The sequence below is a fragment of the Neopelma chrysocephalum genome, unplaced genomic scaffold, assembly GCF_003984885.1.
Source record: "Neopelma chrysocephalum unplaced genomic scaffold, ASM398488v2 Primary Assembly neopelma1_76, whole genome shotgun sequence".
Lineage (NCBI taxonomy): Eukaryota > Metazoa > Chordata > Aves > Passeriformes > Pipridae > Neopelma > Neopelma chrysocephalum.
The window spans coordinates 3,138,576-3,157,368 of NW_020897737.1; the positions used below are offsets into that span (position 1 = coordinate 3,138,576).

Genomic DNA, 18,793 nt, shown 5'->3' on the forward strand with positions numbered 1-18,793 from the left:
TATCTTTGTAATATACTTTTCTACAAAGGAATTTTCCAGGAGCACCAGGGAAAAGGGGTTGGTTTATACTTTCCTTTTGCTTTAAGCTTCCATGAAATCCTATTAAAAATTCTACTTCAGATCAGAGTAAAACTAACTGAAGTAAATAAGATAAAAAGCAAATCAAACAAGACACACCAAAGGAAAATTTACCTTTATATCTCTGTGTACAATCTGGTTCTCATGGAGATACTTAAGGCCTTCCAGAATCTGCTTGGTGTAAAATTTAATTGTAGGTTCTTTCATTGGGCCCCACTTAGATCTTAAGAGAGCTGAGAGGCTGCCTACAAGAGATTAAGAAGAAAGTGTGGCAAGATAGCAAAATCCCCAAATTAGCATGAAACATTTAAGTCTGGATGAAGCCTTTGCTCACCAACCTAATACAAGAGAAAAGCAATTCCTATAATTAAGCCAAATTCTTCCTAGTTGCCTCAAAGCAAACATTTAGTTTCTTCTCTTGACTGGTTATTTCTTTTTTCCCAGCTCAGGTTCCACCTCCATGACAAGAATAAATGTTCTGATAGCACTGGATCCATCCCCCTCACTTCATTCTAAAAACTCTTGAGGCTAAAACTAGCACCCATTTAGCCCTTAATGAAATAAAGACTAAAGGTAATACTATCATGTTATAAACTACACTTCATGAACCACATGCATGGGCAAAGAGAAGCTGATTTTCTCGAGGAGGGGAAGGGAGAAGTAAAAAAGAAAGAGCCTTTTCCTTGCAAATATGGGATTAACTTCTGGAAACATTCAGAGACAGGAGAGAAAGCTCCTGAAAAAACCTTCTGAATGGATGTTCAGAGTAGGAGGTAGGTCATCCACACTTCCTCTACTTCTAATAAAAATTATCTTGAAATAACTCAAATATTTTAATCATGAAGCAAAAAAAAAGAACAGGTTTGCTTATTCTGCATAAAATAATGTAAATGCAGTGGGACTACTTAATGCCAGACAAATTCAGCTAAAGGAATTTTCAGTCCACACCAACAGCTTTCTCAAGTTAAGCTTCCTCAAAGAATCTTGTATATTCTGAACAGCTGGTTCCTTTTTAAGACTGTTTAAAGTATCTGAATTGGTTCAAAAATATCTTGACATTAGCAACTAATCACAGCCCACTTTAGTGTGCATATAGTAACTGGAAATAACACCACCTGATACTGTTAACAAGTGTGGGAAAACAGGGGAAGTGTTGATATAAACTCATCACATCTGCATGCATCATGCAGGTCATACTGTCTCAGCTTTCAGGTGAGAAGATCACAAGAATTAAAAAATTAAACAACTTCCCTATATTAAATGCCCCAGATCTATTTAATTACACTTTGAATGTTTGTGTCTGGATCTTTCTTAGAAAACCTGACCTTTCTTCCTGTTATTTCTGTTTTTATTTTGCAAATTATAGTCATACAATAATTTAACACACATTCTCACACATCCTTGACACTGAAGAGTAAATAGCAAACGGAAGATGTAAACATAAACTAGAGAGGATATAGAGGGACTGCACATCCTAAAATGTAGAAAGGCTGGAGAAGTGAAACTGGAAATTATGAGCAAGGGGCACATATCACTTTTACCTCCAGTCTACCTAGGAAATAGCAGTGTTTTGTGTATAGCAGTTACAAAACAGTACTTAATTGCTCTATCAGTGTTACTGCTCAACAGAAATTTGTTCTAAAAGCTCCAGTCATCATTCAGATGCTCAAGCTAAATGGACTACACAGCTCTAACTCTATTATTTTATAACAATCAAGTATTCAACACCAAATACTTTCAATGACTTTTCTCCAGGTTTAGAATTATTACAGAAAGGGGAGAGGTTACTGGGATCTTCAAATCTACTCTTTGTATGAGAAGAATGAACCTATAGTTGATGTCCCAACAGAAAAGCTATATACAGTGCACAAACATATTAAGTGCATATCTACTAACTTTCAGTAAGTTTAGAGTCCCAATTGCTTCTGATTCCTTTGAGAGACTAAGCTCAGAATGATACAAACCTCCTGGCACCTGCTCCATAAAAATCTTAATGTATCCATTTTCTGAAACAGATCCAAGATACTGTACAATGTTCCGATGCTTTAAATATTTATGCAGTGCTATCTCTTCATGAAGAGGTTGAGAATATCTAATTAAAAAAGAAAAGAACCAATGAGTATTTCATCAGGTAGGAAAAGGTCCTAGACTACATTTAGATGCTAGTTTGACAACAGAATGGATTTTAGGGATACCCATCCAATTCTCAGAAAACATCTTGTCCATGACCTTTAAACTGCAGTGTGATTCACTGCCTAGTCAGAAAAAGCACATAGACAGATCTCAGAGGAACCCTGATGCAGAAACATGCCCTCAAAGAATTTTTATGTGTGTGTCTTCTGTATCAATACATAGTACTCTCTTTGCCACCAAAGAGCTCCTTTTATGCTTTTCCCCCTCTCCAAAAAGAATACAAAGGAGATAAAACTGAAACTTGATATGCATATACGTGATCAAACTGTAACATTTATGATATATATCATAACTCTTTAAAAAATTCAAAGTTTTTATTCTCGAAAGAGTACAGTTGAATACCAGGAGGAAATAATAACTGATTTTAGTATATCTGGACTTCATAAACTAACCACAAAGAAACACAGACTAAGAAGAGCAAGTTTTCAGCAAACAAGTGCATTTTTATTACAAGTATGCATATAACAATAAATTGGGTCTTACCTGCTGTCTCTCTCAGGTATTTCTTTGATGGCTATGCGGACTTGGTTGCTAAGGTCTCTTCCAGCATAAACGATTCCATAAGTACCTTTCCCTAGAACTACCCTCTCACCATTCTCATCATAATCATATTCATACTGCAAGCAGAAAAAATAAACAAAGCAGCACAGAAACTGTTATCACTAACATCTGACATTACAGAGAGCCTTAACAACAGTTATGTACTAAGTCAGAACAGCACAGAGGGGTTACTGCAGCACAGCTGTAGGACGGCAGGTTATCTGACAGCTCAGTGCATTATACAACTTGCAAAATTTCCATCTTACTTGCTTTGTAAAACAATCATCCCTAACCAACTTCAAGATGCATTCGTCCAAACAAGGAATACAACACTAAACCAAATTCAATGGAACAGTGCTGTCAAAAAGTATCATCTCTAAGAACCGCTGATAGAGCCTTCAGAATATATAAATATACGGAACACAACCCATAATTTTGAAACCAATGGTTTAATAAATAAAGCGATTTCTCACTACAGTGGGTAGACATTATTTTAAGACCTTAGACTCTCATTTGAGCTTAGCCACAGTAAAATTAATTTCTGACATACTCCCCCATCATTATGAGCTTTTCCAGTAGGCAAAAAAAAAAAAGTTCATCTTCTCAAAAAATGATTAAATATACGAAATGGTGTTTTCCACTGCTGCAGAAACATGCTGGGTCATATTTCCCGCTGAATAACTCAATGCTGGTTCACTGACTGCAGTAAAGCTACGCTAATTTACACCACCTCATGGTCTTGTCCCATACAGTGATCTTGTCACAGAGCTCTCCTACTATAAAGGTCAGTGAATGTTGCTCAATGAAAGTACACCCTAGACACTACATAAAACCAAATTTCTTATGGAAGTTGGGTTAAGCAGCACATCTGTGATTCAAATCAGGGAACTGATAAAGGATATTGAAAAAGCGCTTTTGCAAAGCGTTAAGAAAGGAATCGGACAGTTTCATAACCTCAGATATTATCAGGAGTAAACAGACCTCTACTAATATCTTCCCACATCCAAGAGAATGTCCCAAATGGGAAAACTGCAGGGTATTCTCTCTGGCTTCATATAAATTCTCTATTAAAAAACACCCAAACAACAAACCTATTTTACAATAACCATAACTATTGAAACTTCTGTCAATGACCACTTTTTCTGCTTTGTCCAATAAGACTCTCCGATACAGAATACAGCCTCGGGATCTATTTCCTTGAAATGTCTTCCCAGTCCATACTGCAGCTCTGTTATTGCAGTGTCCATTTCTCACTGACATTCCCCCCTCTTCACCTCAGCAAAGATGTCAAGTTCCATGCTGCTGTATGGAATGTGCTAAAGGAAACCCATCTGTCGTTTATCCTAACAGCAAATATCTGCTCAGTGGAACCAAACTCAAGCTAGCACAGCTTTGGTAGGGTTCCATTTACCATATTTCAGCACTACACAGTTCACAACATAATCTTGTTATACGATAGGCATAACGGACCCAAAATGCCATATGCAAAACTTGATGGGTTCTTTGGTAGGAGCATATCCAGCTTTCACAGCTATCATATGACATAAAACTGTGCAGAAAAAAGGCAGCAGTCACATTACAGAATCTAAGATTGACAGCAACCCCATCTGCAACAGACTGGTCCTAAGCCAACCCTGTAATTACTGTGGAGAAACCTATGTTCTCCAGTCTGTGTCCCATGATACATGAAAATCATTGAGATTTATAATTCAATGCTAGTTAGTAGACAGTTTAATAGACTTGTATGTACCTGATGCCACTTTATATTTGCCTCTTCTTGTTCCAACAGCTACAAAGATTGAATAAATCACTGTTGTTTGCCAAAAGTCTGAATATGTGATCCACTGGAGGAGCAATCCAACCACTGGGTATAAGTAAACAAGTGTTCATAGCTGACCTTCTGCACAAATGTGGAAGGACAGACTGATCTCCAGGATATCCTATTTGGGGTACATCAGGTACCCTTAAAGTGACAGGAACTTCTTCAGTTTCAATACACAGAAGTGAATACCCTAAGGCAGACAGGACTTCCACATTCAGTCTTCAAAATACTTGTTAGCTGTAGGACTAGACTATACACAAAATATACAACCCCTTGCAACAACATTCTCATAAGGATTCTAACTGAAATTTGATTTCCTTCTCCCAGACTGTGCTGGATGTTATTTCTTCCTCTTCCCCAAATATAAAGAGTTGTTTTATTAACAGTAAGAACTTCTGCTTTCTCTGTGCTGGTTAAGCCCATCAAGACCATACAAAGCTGCACTTTCCATGTTGTCTCTTCTAAAATGTAAGATCTCAGGTTGCAGGAAGACGTTAAGTGTCTTAGTTCATTTATACACTAAACTAATTAATTCTCCCATTCTATATCTTGATTTCCATTTTAATGTCCTAACCTAAAACAGTAAGCAAGTACATGGTACAACTGTGAAAACTTCAAGATATGTAGAATGATATAGCTTCAATATTTAAAATTAATTTCTGTAGTCATATCTCCATGTGCCATTCATTCATGCAGGACTGTTTCCTGCCGTGCATTGTCAAGTGAGTTTTTCAGTTCAGTTTTTAAAAGGCTCAAGCCATGGCGAACTCACTTCCTCTGAGAGACTATTATAGAGCTGAACAGACTGTGGTGTTTGGAGACTGTCCTGCTATTAGCTACGTATGTAAGTATGTAATGTAAAATCTGCAGCTATAGATACCCTGTCTTTACCAAGGCAGAGCCCTGATCCTATGTCAGACCACAAATGTATGTATTAAGCTGGGCTTAACAGATGTGAATATTTGTCCTTTTCACTTGAGGAAAAATTCTGTGGCCACTATGCAGAAACTCCAGTGCAAAATCTCATCTTCCTCACCATATGCAATTACATTCAATGGTATAGTAGAGGGTTTTCTACTTTCTTAAACCTCTTCTGAAGCCTCAGGTACTACAAAAGGTTTGCTACCATGAAGAGCTGCTCTGAATCATAAGCTTGAGAGAGAGTTCCTGAAATGAGACACAATCAGAAAGATACCCAGCTCAAACAAACCACACTAGGGTTTTCACTCTCATTAATCAGATTGACTAAATTTGTTTGAACGCAAATAAAACTTACAACCTACTTTTTATGGTGGCTTTTCACATTTCAAGACAAATAAAAAGAAGCACAAGATATGTACTTAGTGCTACAAATCTGGACGTCTGCTATGAGGTACTGTCTTAGGAAGACATGGATTCACCTACCCTAACCTGAGCCCACATAAAATGTGAATAACCTTTTCCAAGTTGTTTGGGGTTTTTTTCCCCCACCATACTGATTATAAAGAAAGCCTACAGCTACTGGGTTCCTAATATGGGTGTTACAGTGATAAGAAAAAAGTACAATGTATTAATCTGATCCTAAATATCTGCATATCTCTGGGACTGAAGCCTGTCAGATGAAATGACCTGCAGCAGTAATGGGATCAGGTAACAGCTAGAAAAACTGAAGTACCTTTTTCCTAGAATTTATTTGGTATTTTATCTTTTTTTTAAGCCAGCTGATATCAGTTGAGTCTCATCTATAGATTGTTTGCAACAAAATACATACTAAGTAACACACTTCATTAGGGATTTATATATTTTACAGTAGTAACAGGCCCACTTCATCAAAAACGTGGTTTTTTTCAAATGAATGCAAATGTCACGTGCAAATAATTTTGCAGGAGTTTAAATTTCGTATGCAATTAGAGAGTTTAAATGCTATTTTTTATCTTTCTAGTACACTGATATGAAAGTACAGGGAAGACTGAGAACAAGCTCCAGATCTTTTATCATTGACATACCTCCAATGTGTCTCCATCTATTTCTCCTTCTAGTTCCAAAGTACTGCCAACTCCATCAGACAAAATTTCTTTCACCAAACCACAGAATCTAAAAAAGCAATAAACAGCACAGGATCAAAGAAGAATATCCTTTTGGAAGATTAAACAGATTCTTCACAAGGTGGGCTTTGCATTCAAGCTAATAAACTGACTAGTATGTTCATAGGTTTCTTTCATTACTTTCTCTATATTTATCCCATTTTAAATGATGAAGAACATCAAAAACACACTGAAAAGCCTCATTATTTATCAACAGTTGCTTGCTATTGTAATTGTATAGTAAAATCTTGGTAGATCCAATACTCAGATACTTTTGCTGTACACTTTTGTTTGCAAATATGATTACTCGGTATTTCTGAAAATCAGATGTCATGGTTTCTTGTCAGACATTCAGAAAGCCAAAAGTATAAAAGTAGTAACATGTTTAGAAGAACAGAGTTGTAACTAATTTCTAGTTCTCTGGGGTGGAGATCCTTAAGTACAGGAACATTTTTTCCTCTAGTTCCCTGCCTGAGCCACTAGCTGTTTTCCAAATTCTATAACACATGGTACAACTATTAAAAATTATTATAAAACATTCACATCTCTCTTACTGACTAACAGAGACACATTTCTGAAACAGACTCATGTAGTGCACTGAATAAGGCATTAAAAAAATGTAAACATGTTTCATAACACACAACTTGCAATGCCAAATTAAGACTGAGGAGGTAACATTATTTTAGAGTTTCCTATCTTTTATGCAACGCACTCTACAAAGTTAGTAATTTTCTTTAACATGAGTTTGTTCCATGTAATATACAAATAGTAATTACTGCAATAAAAGTGAATATAGCATTCAACTCCAAATACTAAGTGTATTAACAACTCACTCCTACATTATCCAGAAGGTTTATATGCAAATATCAGTCATAAGGAAAAATTTGGTCTGTAAAGATTTAGGCCTGAAATTCAGTTAGCCTGCTTACTGTTTAGAGAGAACATACGATCAGCAAATACCTCAGGTGCAACAGTAACACAGATCAGTGATACAATATGTTAGAATTTCTTATTATATCTAGTTGCTCTTAAATCAAACTGAACAGGCACATAAGGGAACCTAAAACAAAGTAGAAACTTACATGACATGGTCAAGATACACAAAAATAAGATAACAGTTATAAATTAGAATAAGCTAGGTAAGCCCTTTCTCAGACCTAGTGACTTGTAGATAAACTAATTAGAATCAGACAACAAGTGTAATGGGACATCATCACTTTAAACATCACTGAGTTTAGCTCATTGCTTCTTCACTGAGAGAAAGTAAGTGAAGAAATAATTATTTTGTCAACCAAGAACGTCATCTTTCAACCTTTACTAAATCAGTTCTATTTAGAACATAGATGAGGCACGCAACACTCACACACACTGAACTCACCTACTACACTGGATTTCCGTAGAAAAGTAGATCTGAAAGTCATCAGAGTTGTCATGGACATATAGAAAACAACATCGTTCATCAAACTTGGAAATGCTGTAAAATTCACATTAAGAAAGTATTATTTTGGATGTAATTATTAGAAGAAGTAAGTTAACTTTTTTGAATTACGAACACTTAAGAAACATCTTTTTCACAGTTAATTACCTCAGCGAGGCAGATTATATGTATTTTCCTTATAACTAGGAGGTTTGAGTTTGTTTATATATTCTATAATCCTACCTCCAATTTGATAAATAAGCTACTGCTTACTTCAGTAAAATACTAGTTTATCTGAAGTGTATTGAGGTCAGTTTGTCATTCACCTCCACTTCCATTTTTCCACAGTTCTGTCAGATTTCTTGGTATTTGATGACACTTCAATGGAAAGTGAATTGTTTTGACACTAATTCAGCTATCCAGAAAGCCTTTCTTTTAAGCTTGAAAAGTATTTCAGGTTTTTATTCCATTGTTCCTACATTAAAACTGAATTGGGAAATACCAACAGTTAGCAGATTTTCCTCAGTGTATACTTTTTATGGCCTTACTACTGATGAACAAGTGTCAGAATGACCAATATTTACTCCAAACTGCAGAAATAATTCTGACAAAGGGATTATTTATCACATATCCTGTCTTGTCAGTGTTATATATATCCCATCTAAATGCACTGATAAGTGAAGTGTCAAAAGACAATATCAATATGAAAGTCTACAAATTAATCTCTTATTCCAAACACTTGCACTTCAGTATTATGCTACACCATGCCAAGTTGTTATGCTTGCTAAAGGTATTTTTTTGCATCGAATTATTAAAATTTCTTGGATTCTTGAACAATCTGTAAAGCCGAACTCTTCAATTTTGCTTATCCTCTGTTGAGTCAGTTAGGTAAAATGACAGTAGACTATAGTAAAGTTGCTCCATGTTACAAGACCAACTTGTTGAAGCATCATTAAGGGCTACATGGAAAATGTTCCAAAACACGAGAATTTCGCCAGAAGACTTTTATAGAAATATGTGAAAATACACTGTGCCATTCTGTAGTTTCATTCTGGTACAGTGGTTTCTAGCCTAACAAGACACATATCAGACATGAGAACTAACTGACAAAGCAAGATGATTCTTCCAAGGGCAAATACAGGATAGACAAGACACTATCTAAGTAACAATACTGCATTATATACAGTGTCATGTATGTGGTATGTAGGGTGAGATGTTTAGCATAAATACAATTTAAGGGTTTTGATAGATCATATGTGAACATATTTTTTTTCTAAAACTAATGCAATTTCAAAAATATAGAAGTTTTAAGTTGTCACATACAAAGCAAACATCTAATAAATTTAAAAAAGACTGCCTCTTTGAGCTTTATAATCCCCAGAAGTGATTAAAAATCAAAGCAAATGAAATGAGTTGCTTGTTTCCATTTGATTAAAGTTATCTTTCTCAAAGAATAATTTCTGTACATTGTGTTGACTGAAGGTAATTAATATGGTACAGAAACTTCATGCTGAGTTATGCTCAATCAGCTCCACAGACTTCAGTAATGACAACTTCCCATCCACTTGCATTGAAGTAGAATAAAATATCACATTTAAACCTAATCCTGTTTCTTTTTAGAAGAAAATACCGGAGTTATGGTAGAATCTATGTCCAAATCCACAACTGTAGGCTTTCATAGCAACCACCACTCACATTATTGAGAGAAATACTTCTTCACTGAGCTTATTTGCTTAGGCAAATTATACAAGTTCAGGGAAGACAAACCTGGGACCTAAAACTCAGGTGCTTTGGGTAAAGATTATAGCCTAGAAGCCCCTTACTTTCAGAACTACAGAACTCATTAGCTATCTGAATTTATGCCTGGACTTGAATCAGAAACTTTTGCAAGCACTTAGGCTTATGCACTCACACAAGTAGCCCCAGACAACAGTCATTTATGTCCCAAGAAAGGTCAGATCCACCAATGTGGTGACTCAGGAACTCAGAAAGAAGGCAAAAGTCCACCTTGTGTTCCCTGTACTTACAGCTCCTCTGGTTCTTAGCTGCAGCCTGCATAATTCAGAGAGCAAACAGGTTTCATTTTGTTTTCTCTCCTGGTGTTCTGGTTCTCACCTTTCTGTCAGTAAAGTGTCCCAACTTAAGATATATAAGGCAGCTTTCTAAGTGTAGTCATGTATTTTGTAGTTGTTAATATCAAATGCGAACATTTTCTATCCTCTCAGAACAATCCTGTTTTTCTATGTGATATTCTGCTGTACTTAATCTTCTTTGGCACTAATATTTTGACCCATTTACTCATGCCTAGTGTTTCCATTAATCTAGGCATCACAAAATGGAACTATTTTAACTATTTAAAGGCTAGTCCTTGAGAAACTCGACTAGTAGTCTCCTTCCAGCTCAAGAACTCTTTTCTGTCCTTAGCACAAACTACGTCCATGCCTCATTTAATATTTCTCTAACAATCCAAGTTGCATTTCTGAATTCCAAACAGAAAACAGATAACATGGTTTCCTTTCCTTAAAGGAAAACAAACAAAATCTTTCACTTATGGAAGGAAGTGAAGGGCTTTTCTTTCCTTCTGTCTTCCAAGTTTTTAAATGCAGAAATGGTAGTAACTTCACTGAAAAGTTTAGAAAAATATATAAAAACCAGTTACATGATTGAAAACATGGAAGTCTACCAAAGAATACACATGTCCACACACTCCTCTTAGATGAGTATTCCTGGAGAAACGTACAGCTCTGTCCTTGCACTGAAAGGCAAACTCTTCTGTGTTGACATTTCAAGGCAGGCTGGACAGAACAAGCTTTTATAATAGGCAATGCAAAGCAGAGATTTAAGGTAGAATCCAGATTTCCCACCTAGGGAAATACAAAATATGTACAAAAAGACACAATTGTTTTCGGACATACCAACCTTATTCCTCTAATGGAAGAAGCTGTAAAATTCCATTCATGAATCTGTTTCTGTAAAGAAGAAAGAGCTATAATCCTTGAGTTACTATTGAAAGCAACATCACAACATGGTAAGCAAAAGAATGTTCTTCCAACATGTCTCTTTTTCTTTCTTTCTTCTCCCCCCAATTTGAAATAAGATTGATACATGGGTAAAGAAGTTATACATACATTGCTGTTTTACTCACTTGAGAAAAAATTTAACATAGCTGGCACAGGGTGGAAATAGAGGCTGTATTTCCTCATGTAAAATTACATTTGAAGAATAAATTGCAAAGAACAGTTTACAAAACATTGTGTTTTGACTTAATACGTCAATATTTCATATTAAACATGGAGCAGACTATGCCCTACTCTTATCTAGGCTCAAAGGGAAAAGCATATTTATTTGTACATCTCCCTCGGAGGTCTTGAGCCAACAGCTTTGGCCCGGGGAGCACACTGGAGGGCAAAACAGAGAAAGGACAGCCTGTGCCTAGGACTGTAGCCCTCCACAAATCCATAGCTAATAGCTGCATTTTATTTAGCGATGCTATATACGCACTAAAAATTTGTTCCATAAAGCAAAGCTATGTCAGACACATTCATTTGAAACAGAGAAGTAGAACAGTGTACTGGAAAAACTGTTCACAGACCCAGGTAATTATGTGGTCTCATCTTACTCCAACATGCTTCTTTTCCACACTTTGACTCTCTACGTTTTTAGTCTATTCTGTGTTGCTCTGATATTAAGAAGGGGCGGCAAAATACATTGCAGATTTCAAGTCTTTCAATTGAAACTGAAATTATTTCTCATTTTTAAGAGCTTACACTGTCCATAACTGTGCCTACTCCTTCCCTAATTCCCTGTGCCTTATCCAATAATCCAAGACAACAAATATTTTATTTCTTGACACTTATTTGTCACAGGCTGACATTTTTTCTAGTTTCCAATACTATAACTGTAAAAGTTTAAAATGTCTAAAATATTAAACACAATATTGGGCTTTATCTATACTTTCTGTCTAACTTCGAGCTGCATCTTAATAAAAATCACACAATTCTAATAAGAAATATTATGAGCAGACTGAATAACCCAAGCAATTCTAAGAGACATGGTCAAGAAAAGTTAAATCTGAACTAGAGGTCAAAATCACCTGAGTTCTAATCATATTCCCTCCTTTTAATTTCTCTGTAAAATGTCAACTTTCATATCTGCACAAAAGATATACTGAGGCTTGTGCTTCATAGAAATGTAGCAAACTTTAAATTATTGTCAAGTACTCCAAAATCTACATGTAAAAAAGTAACTTTAAGCACAATGAATCACAGTAGACTTAACACATCTGTTGGCAGTTTCACCATTTCTGGGGGAGAGACATGCCACAAAGACAGAGATCTCTCATCTGCTTCATTGTTGATTGAAACATAGGCAGGCTGGTAGACTTTAGTTGGTTCTATCACCAAAACCTGAAGAGAGAGAACATTTTTCCTTAATAAACCAGCAGCTAATATGCTACAGTAGCTTCAGATGCTCTGATATAGGTAATGGGTAATCTTGATGTCAGGCCTAAAAAATTTTCAAGGGAGACAGAAGGGCAAGACAAGGCAGGTAAAGCCTGTGTTCTTATGTACAACAGAATAGTATCATCACAATTTGTTATAGGAGTCTTAAAAGTATTTCTTAGAATACTTTAAGGGTGTTGGGTTAAATTTTTTTTATAGCATAAAGGTTAACAGAATACAGGGGTTTGGTTCATGCAATGAAATAATAGGCAGTTAAGTTTGTAAGTATTGTGTTTAGAGTCTTCAGTTCTTGTAATATCCTATCCAGAAACATAAAACATACAAAACTTGTTTGGACATAACATCTTACTGGAAATCTCAGTCCATTAGTTGTTTCTTTCGTTGCCTCAAAAATTATATCTAGCCAGAAAGTCAATCTTTCTTGTCTAGGAGAATGTTCTATGGTGAGTTTCTTGAAACGCTGAATTAACATCAGATTCTGAACTAATGATTTCAAGTACCTAGAACATATTGAATTAGTAAATTAACAGAGAGAAAACAAATTTTGATCAGATTTTAAAACGACTTAACTGACTTAGACATCAAAAACATTAACTGCAAAACTAAATGTACTTTAAAAGCTATCATAATGGAAATTATAGCAATGATTTTTTACAGATTTCTGGAAAGAATAGCAAGTTTAGACAAAACCTTAAGTCATAGGCTCACATGGATGTTCACGAACGATAGCTTTTTGCAAAAGGGTGTAGTTATGTGAGTAGTTACATAGTGATTAGACAGAATATGATAAGGTAGAAGATGGTGGGGGAGGGAAGCAGCAGCTAGCTAAATTCTGAAAACAGTGGTTTCACAATCTTTTCACAATTGCTTCACACGAATCATTACTAATTTCCAAACTCTTTCTTATAAAAGATCTTCCTCAATGGGATATAAATCCAACAATGATGGGCAACTTAATTTCTTACCTTCCCCCTTCCTTCCCATAATAAAAGAACAGAGCATGAAGTAAGAGTTACAAACAATCTATGATAACTGGATTTTTCTATCTATGTGACTGCAATGTTTTTCAAATTTGTGTATTTCCCCACAGTTGTGTACTTGAGCTACAGCCTTCTACCACATACCACACTGGAGGTTTCAGCTTAAAAAGTTTCTCTGCTGCTTGTACTGCTTTACCAACATCATTAGCCAGCATGCTCACACTGAAGAACTGTCCCACATCCCAGTAATTGTTCATTTTTTCTAGGCTTCCTTTTCTTCCCAATAAACTGTTTAACCGTACACCTGTAAAATTTCAATTAAAAACCATATTTTTCTATCAGTAAAACACTAAATAGTGTTTTTACAGATGTCTATCAGTAAAAGACTAATTTAAGACTCGATTAAGCCTTACTGATGAAAATAAAATGGATCGAGTTTTCCCCAGAAAACAACACTGGCCAACACAAAGGCTGGATCTGCAAATAACACCCCCAATACAGTTCAGACAGTCAGAACTCCTCCCACACACAGTGTTAAAAAACCTCTTGTGCTATCATTCTGGGCTATCTGCCTCCTGATTCTCAGTGTAAGATGCACAAATATGTGTCATGAAGATCTGCATTTACTGCAAGAGATCCATGGCTAGAGGATCCACCCCCAGAGTAAGGTCAGGGAAATTATTTAAAGTCACCTTTGCATTTTTAACCTTTAAGGTTCAAATATGCATTTCAGACAGGATTTGATTCCAAATATAATGTTCAAATATTATGTTCCTCAGAAGAACTGCATATCTTTTTCTATCGTAAGATTTCTTTGTAGATGTACAGTGGTGTGTTTTAGTGGAAGATGTGACTATGGGCAGACAACTAGTAACTGTCCTGGTAGATCCTTCCAGGTGATACTTCCCGTGGATCTCTCAATTCAGTGACAACAATCCTCCCCTGGCATCCCTGAGGAGAACTGGGCCATGCTGTCTCTTCCTGTGTTTGTCCTCTGTTGGTAGTGCAATGGGATAATCTCTGCGGTGCAGTAAAGGCAGTTCACAGACAGCACTGAAGTTGGTCCTTCTCTGTTCTTTTCCAGTCTCTGGGTCCATTTAGATGGGCCACATTACTAGAAAGCTGCTCCAAGGCAGCAAGAAGGAAAGTGATCCTTCAAGATCCCCGTATTTTAGACTGCCATCCAGGACACACCACTAAAAAGCCTAAACCACCTTTTTCTCTATGCAACCCATCACTATAAGTATTTTGTTTTCTTCACAGGGAGAGAGGCAGAAAACTTGTTTGTGGCACTGTGTGTGGATATTTACCTATTTTTCTCAGTTCCATTGAGCTTTCAAACTGTTGTCCTGCAACAAGCAGCAAAACTGCAAGGTTAATTCCAGAATACAGAGTTGACTGGAGTTCAAATCCTTTGCGATACCTGCAGAGAAGAGTCAAGAACTCATATCTCACTGTTTAGAAGAACTGACATACTGCAAAGTTTTGGTAGGTATTTTAAGCTATTAATTTCTTGTAAGGACTATATGGCTAGTTGGCACCAATGGTATTCTACAAAGAGCACATGAAAGAAAGCAGCTTTTCATCTTAGCGTGAGAAAGAAAAAATTCTGCTTAGCTTTATGCCCTGTCAGCTTGTGTAGTTTTGTGAAAGTAAAACGAATTGGTTACTACAAAACTCTTGAATGCAATAGAACCTAATTTTATTATATTATTTATAGAAGAAAAGCAATGAAAATATTAGTCCTCAGTGCAACTTTTAAAAAAAGGCTGCCCTTTGTTTTTAAGTTTCACATTCCTTAAAGGTCACTGAGACACAGCTGACCAAGGCTGGACGCATGGCACCAGCTGGTGCAGGATGAAGAGATCCACCTGCAGCTTGTATTGGGAAGAAAAGGAGGGAGGGGGATATTTCAGAGTTACATTACAAACCCATGTTGTTAACATTCTTGTACTCAGCAGTAGTTTGTATGATGACACAAACATACCTAAATGCACACTATGAGTGCATATTCAAGCCTTATTGTCTTAAGAAAATTCATATTACAGTTTATCAATATTTTTCCTTATATACAGATCATTGCATTCCCTGGGGATCCAGCATGGAAAACATCTTTGCACGGAGGACCAATGTAAATCCCATGATCTCACTCATACTTCATTTTGGCCTTGAAGCAGATTAATTGCATTTATTCTCTACAAAGATATAGGTGAATCATCATCACCCCAATAAATTAAGTGCATCATTCTACATCCATGACAATTTATAAAGAGAAGAAAGGAAATACGCATCCAAAGATCTGGCAGTCAGGACCCTGAAAAAAAGACATAAGTAGAACAACTGATCTTCAACAGCCCTGCTTTTCAAAACCATAAGCAAAAGTCTGAAAATGTTTTAAAACAGATATTTTTGTGGGGTTTATTTCTGTTACCATTCAATGGCACGATCTCGACTATTGGTATCTTTACAGTCAGAATCAAGAAACATATCCTTGTAGATCCTCCCACATAAGCAAAACATATCTGGAGCAGGGTGATCACACGTCTGCAGAACTTGAAGCATAACTTGTAGTGCCTTCTCTCTGTCACCTGCATTATTTCTTCTGAAATCAAACACAGAGAATAAAATAAATGAGTTCAGATCTGAAACAGTAACTGCAAGATGGGGAAATAACATTATCCCTCATCTATCCTACAACTATCCATCATTACTATATACAGACTTGACTATATATAGAGATGACTTTATTTAGACTGATGTGTGATTATTGGTTGACTGATAAGAACCAAATGTATTCTCTTATCATGGGGCTCTACTTCTAGCTTACGTAAGAACTGTTTTAAGCCCAAAACTGCTCTATGAGAAAAATCTGCCATCTACTTGATTCCTTTTCATACAGGCAGACAGAGCCTACACATCGTGCAATGAGAAACAAGAGCTTGTTTAGTGTTTGTTCCTGACAATATACTTAACAAAAATAGCCATATTAGCATTCAACCTGACAGATCATTCAGCTATGTCCAAGATTTGTAATCTTGATCCAGAAACAATACCAGGAAACACCAACTAAGTCCAAAAGAAACCCAGTCAATCCAATTTTAGTCAAAAGAAAGATGCAGTTCAATATGGAGCCTTGGAACTACAACAAGAATAAAAGGGTGAAACTGAACTGTATTTCTTTCTTCATCAAAAATTATTCAGAGTAGAAAAAGATTTGGAAAACAAACAGTTGTTATACAGCTTCTATTGAAAAATATTTAACAATGGTATCAGTAAGAAAACAGTGATTAAATAACATTTCCATTCTTTGTTATTATTAAATAATCAGAAATTTTGCCTCCATTTACTTTGCTGTTTTTCTAAGTTAGAATTCAATATTTACTGCAAAAAGTCACTTAGAACAAACAAAAATGTCTATTTGCAAGAGTAATGCAAACACAGCTTAAGAGTTTAATAGCCTCTTCAAGACTTTTTTTAATCACTAGAGAGATTTAAAATATTTACTAACCTCCTTTCAGAACTGTTTACAATTTTCCAATCCCTACCTAGGTATCCATGAACAGACTTACAAGGACTGTGACTACTTTGTCAGCAATACCAGTAGCAGATAATAGTTTTTGGTAAATGTACTACTTGCATGCCCCAAAAGAATTAATATTTACTGTAAAGTAGCTCAGTTCCTTAGGTAACCAGCTGATGCAGTAAGACCAGTAACAACACATCTGTAGCAAAATTCAGGCTTCTGTGCATGTTATGTGACGGAGAACATCTAATAAGATTAAACAGATTTGTAGCTAGTTGTGTAGGCTTTATCCTGCCTTTGATGTCACTGGCAGAGTATAAACTTTCACAGCGAGTACTTGAATATTTTTTAAGTATTTTTTCTGCAGAATAACTGCTCTGAACTTAATACCAGTCTTGTCTAATGAGCACACAAGGAGAAAGTTAGTATCGTTTTTCACTTTTACAAGAAATAAACAGAAGTTAAAAAGCGTGGAGGTAAATCCATCGCACAGGTCAGTGTCCTCTAACCACACCTGTTCTGAACAAAGCAGATTCTTTCACTAAGAGTACAAAAGTTTTACTATTGTTAATATGAAGACAGAGAAAGTTGAGTAAACAGAGCTTAGAACAAAATTAGGCCCTAAAATGAAAGCCCAGCAGCTCCCTGGTCTTGTGTAATGTGGTCACAGCAGCTGGCACGTATTCAAAATTCTGCTGAAAACAAGAAATGCACAACTAATACCTAACTTATAGCACTTCAGCACAGAAAAAGAAAATTTAAAAATCACTGCTTCACACACAAGACAAACTTCAACTCAACTCGCCTTGTATGAGAACAGGATAATTATTAATATAAAGAGGTGTTATGTACTCATTGACAAAAGCATAACTTTAAAGGAAAAATACAAAACACAACGCAAGACTGCTTAAAATGGGACACTGGGCAGATCAACATTTCTGGTCAAAGGATGAACCTGTACACACCAAATACAATAGCCACAGCATTTCAAAAGACCAAGCCCTAAAAAACCAGCGTGCTAAAGGACTCAAAATGAAAGACTTCTATCTCTTATAAGATAAGGAAAAAATTATCAGTAAAAATAATTAAATTCAACAAAATTTAGCACATGGTAAGTATACACTCATCTAACAGGATATTACTAAACATAAGTTTAGGTATCTTTATATTAAACTCTTGTTTTTCACAGCAGCAGAATTTGATGCCCATTGGGCAATACAAACCCAGCATACCAATTATAGTAATTTACAAGTTTAGGAACAGTTATCCCTTTCTAAATCCCAAAAAGAGAGATCAAACCAAGAAAAAAAAAAAAACAACAGAAAGACCACATCATTTAGGCTACAAGCAAATTCTCTAAGTCACTATGAAAATGTACGGTTGGATTATATGCAGAACATGTTATGCTCGACCAAGATAGAGTCTCATTTCTTATTTCAGACCCCACACTTTGTCAGATCTGTATGCCTGACAGCTTATAATTTGTTTCAAGGTGACTTGAAACAGGTCTGTGGTATTATCAATAGAGTAGAAGAGATTACCTTAAACCCTCACGGCTGTAGCACTGACTTCTATTTTTTTTACCCAATCTCAACTATATTAACTTTCCCTTGCTCCCCAGCCCCCATTTAAAGCCACAGTAGAGCAAATCACAAAAATGCGTGTTGTAGGAGACTTCTGGAGGTCATCTAATAGAATCTCCTTCTCAGAGCAG

General features: G+C 36.0%; 1 protein-coding gene across 3 annotated transcripts in view; it reads right to left on the bottom strand.

The window, feature by feature from the left end:
• The window catches only part of MAP3K15 (mitogen-activated protein kinase kinase kinase 15), an 82,894-nt gene that overhangs the window by 16,828 nt on the left and 47,273 nt on the right, over positions 1 to 18,793 (bottom strand). For all 3 annotated transcript variants that reach the window (XM_027688843.1, XM_027688842.1, XM_027688841.1), the window contains 11 exons: positions 15,988 to 16,158; positions 14,867 to 14,979; positions 13,701 to 13,860; positions 12,926 to 13,076; positions 12,412 to 12,519; positions 11,033 to 11,082; positions 8,075 to 8,170; positions 6,619 to 6,706; positions 2,755 to 2,888; positions 2,043 to 2,170; positions 193 to 323 (listed from right to left, as the gene is read on the bottom strand). In XM_027688843.1, coding sequence (XP_027544644.1) covers positions 193 to 323; positions 2,043 to 2,170; positions 2,755 to 2,888; positions 6,619 to 6,706; positions 8,075 to 8,170; positions 11,033 to 11,082; positions 12,412 to 12,519; positions 12,926 to 13,076; positions 13,701 to 13,860; positions 14,867 to 14,979; positions 15,988 to 16,158 — 1,330 coding nt within the window. The remainder of the gene's footprint in view (positions 1 to 192; positions 324 to 2,042; positions 2,171 to 2,754; positions 2,889 to 6,618; positions 6,707 to 8,074; positions 8,171 to 11,032; positions 11,083 to 12,411; positions 12,520 to 12,925; positions 13,077 to 13,700; positions 13,861 to 14,866; positions 14,980 to 15,987; positions 16,159 to 18,793) is intronic.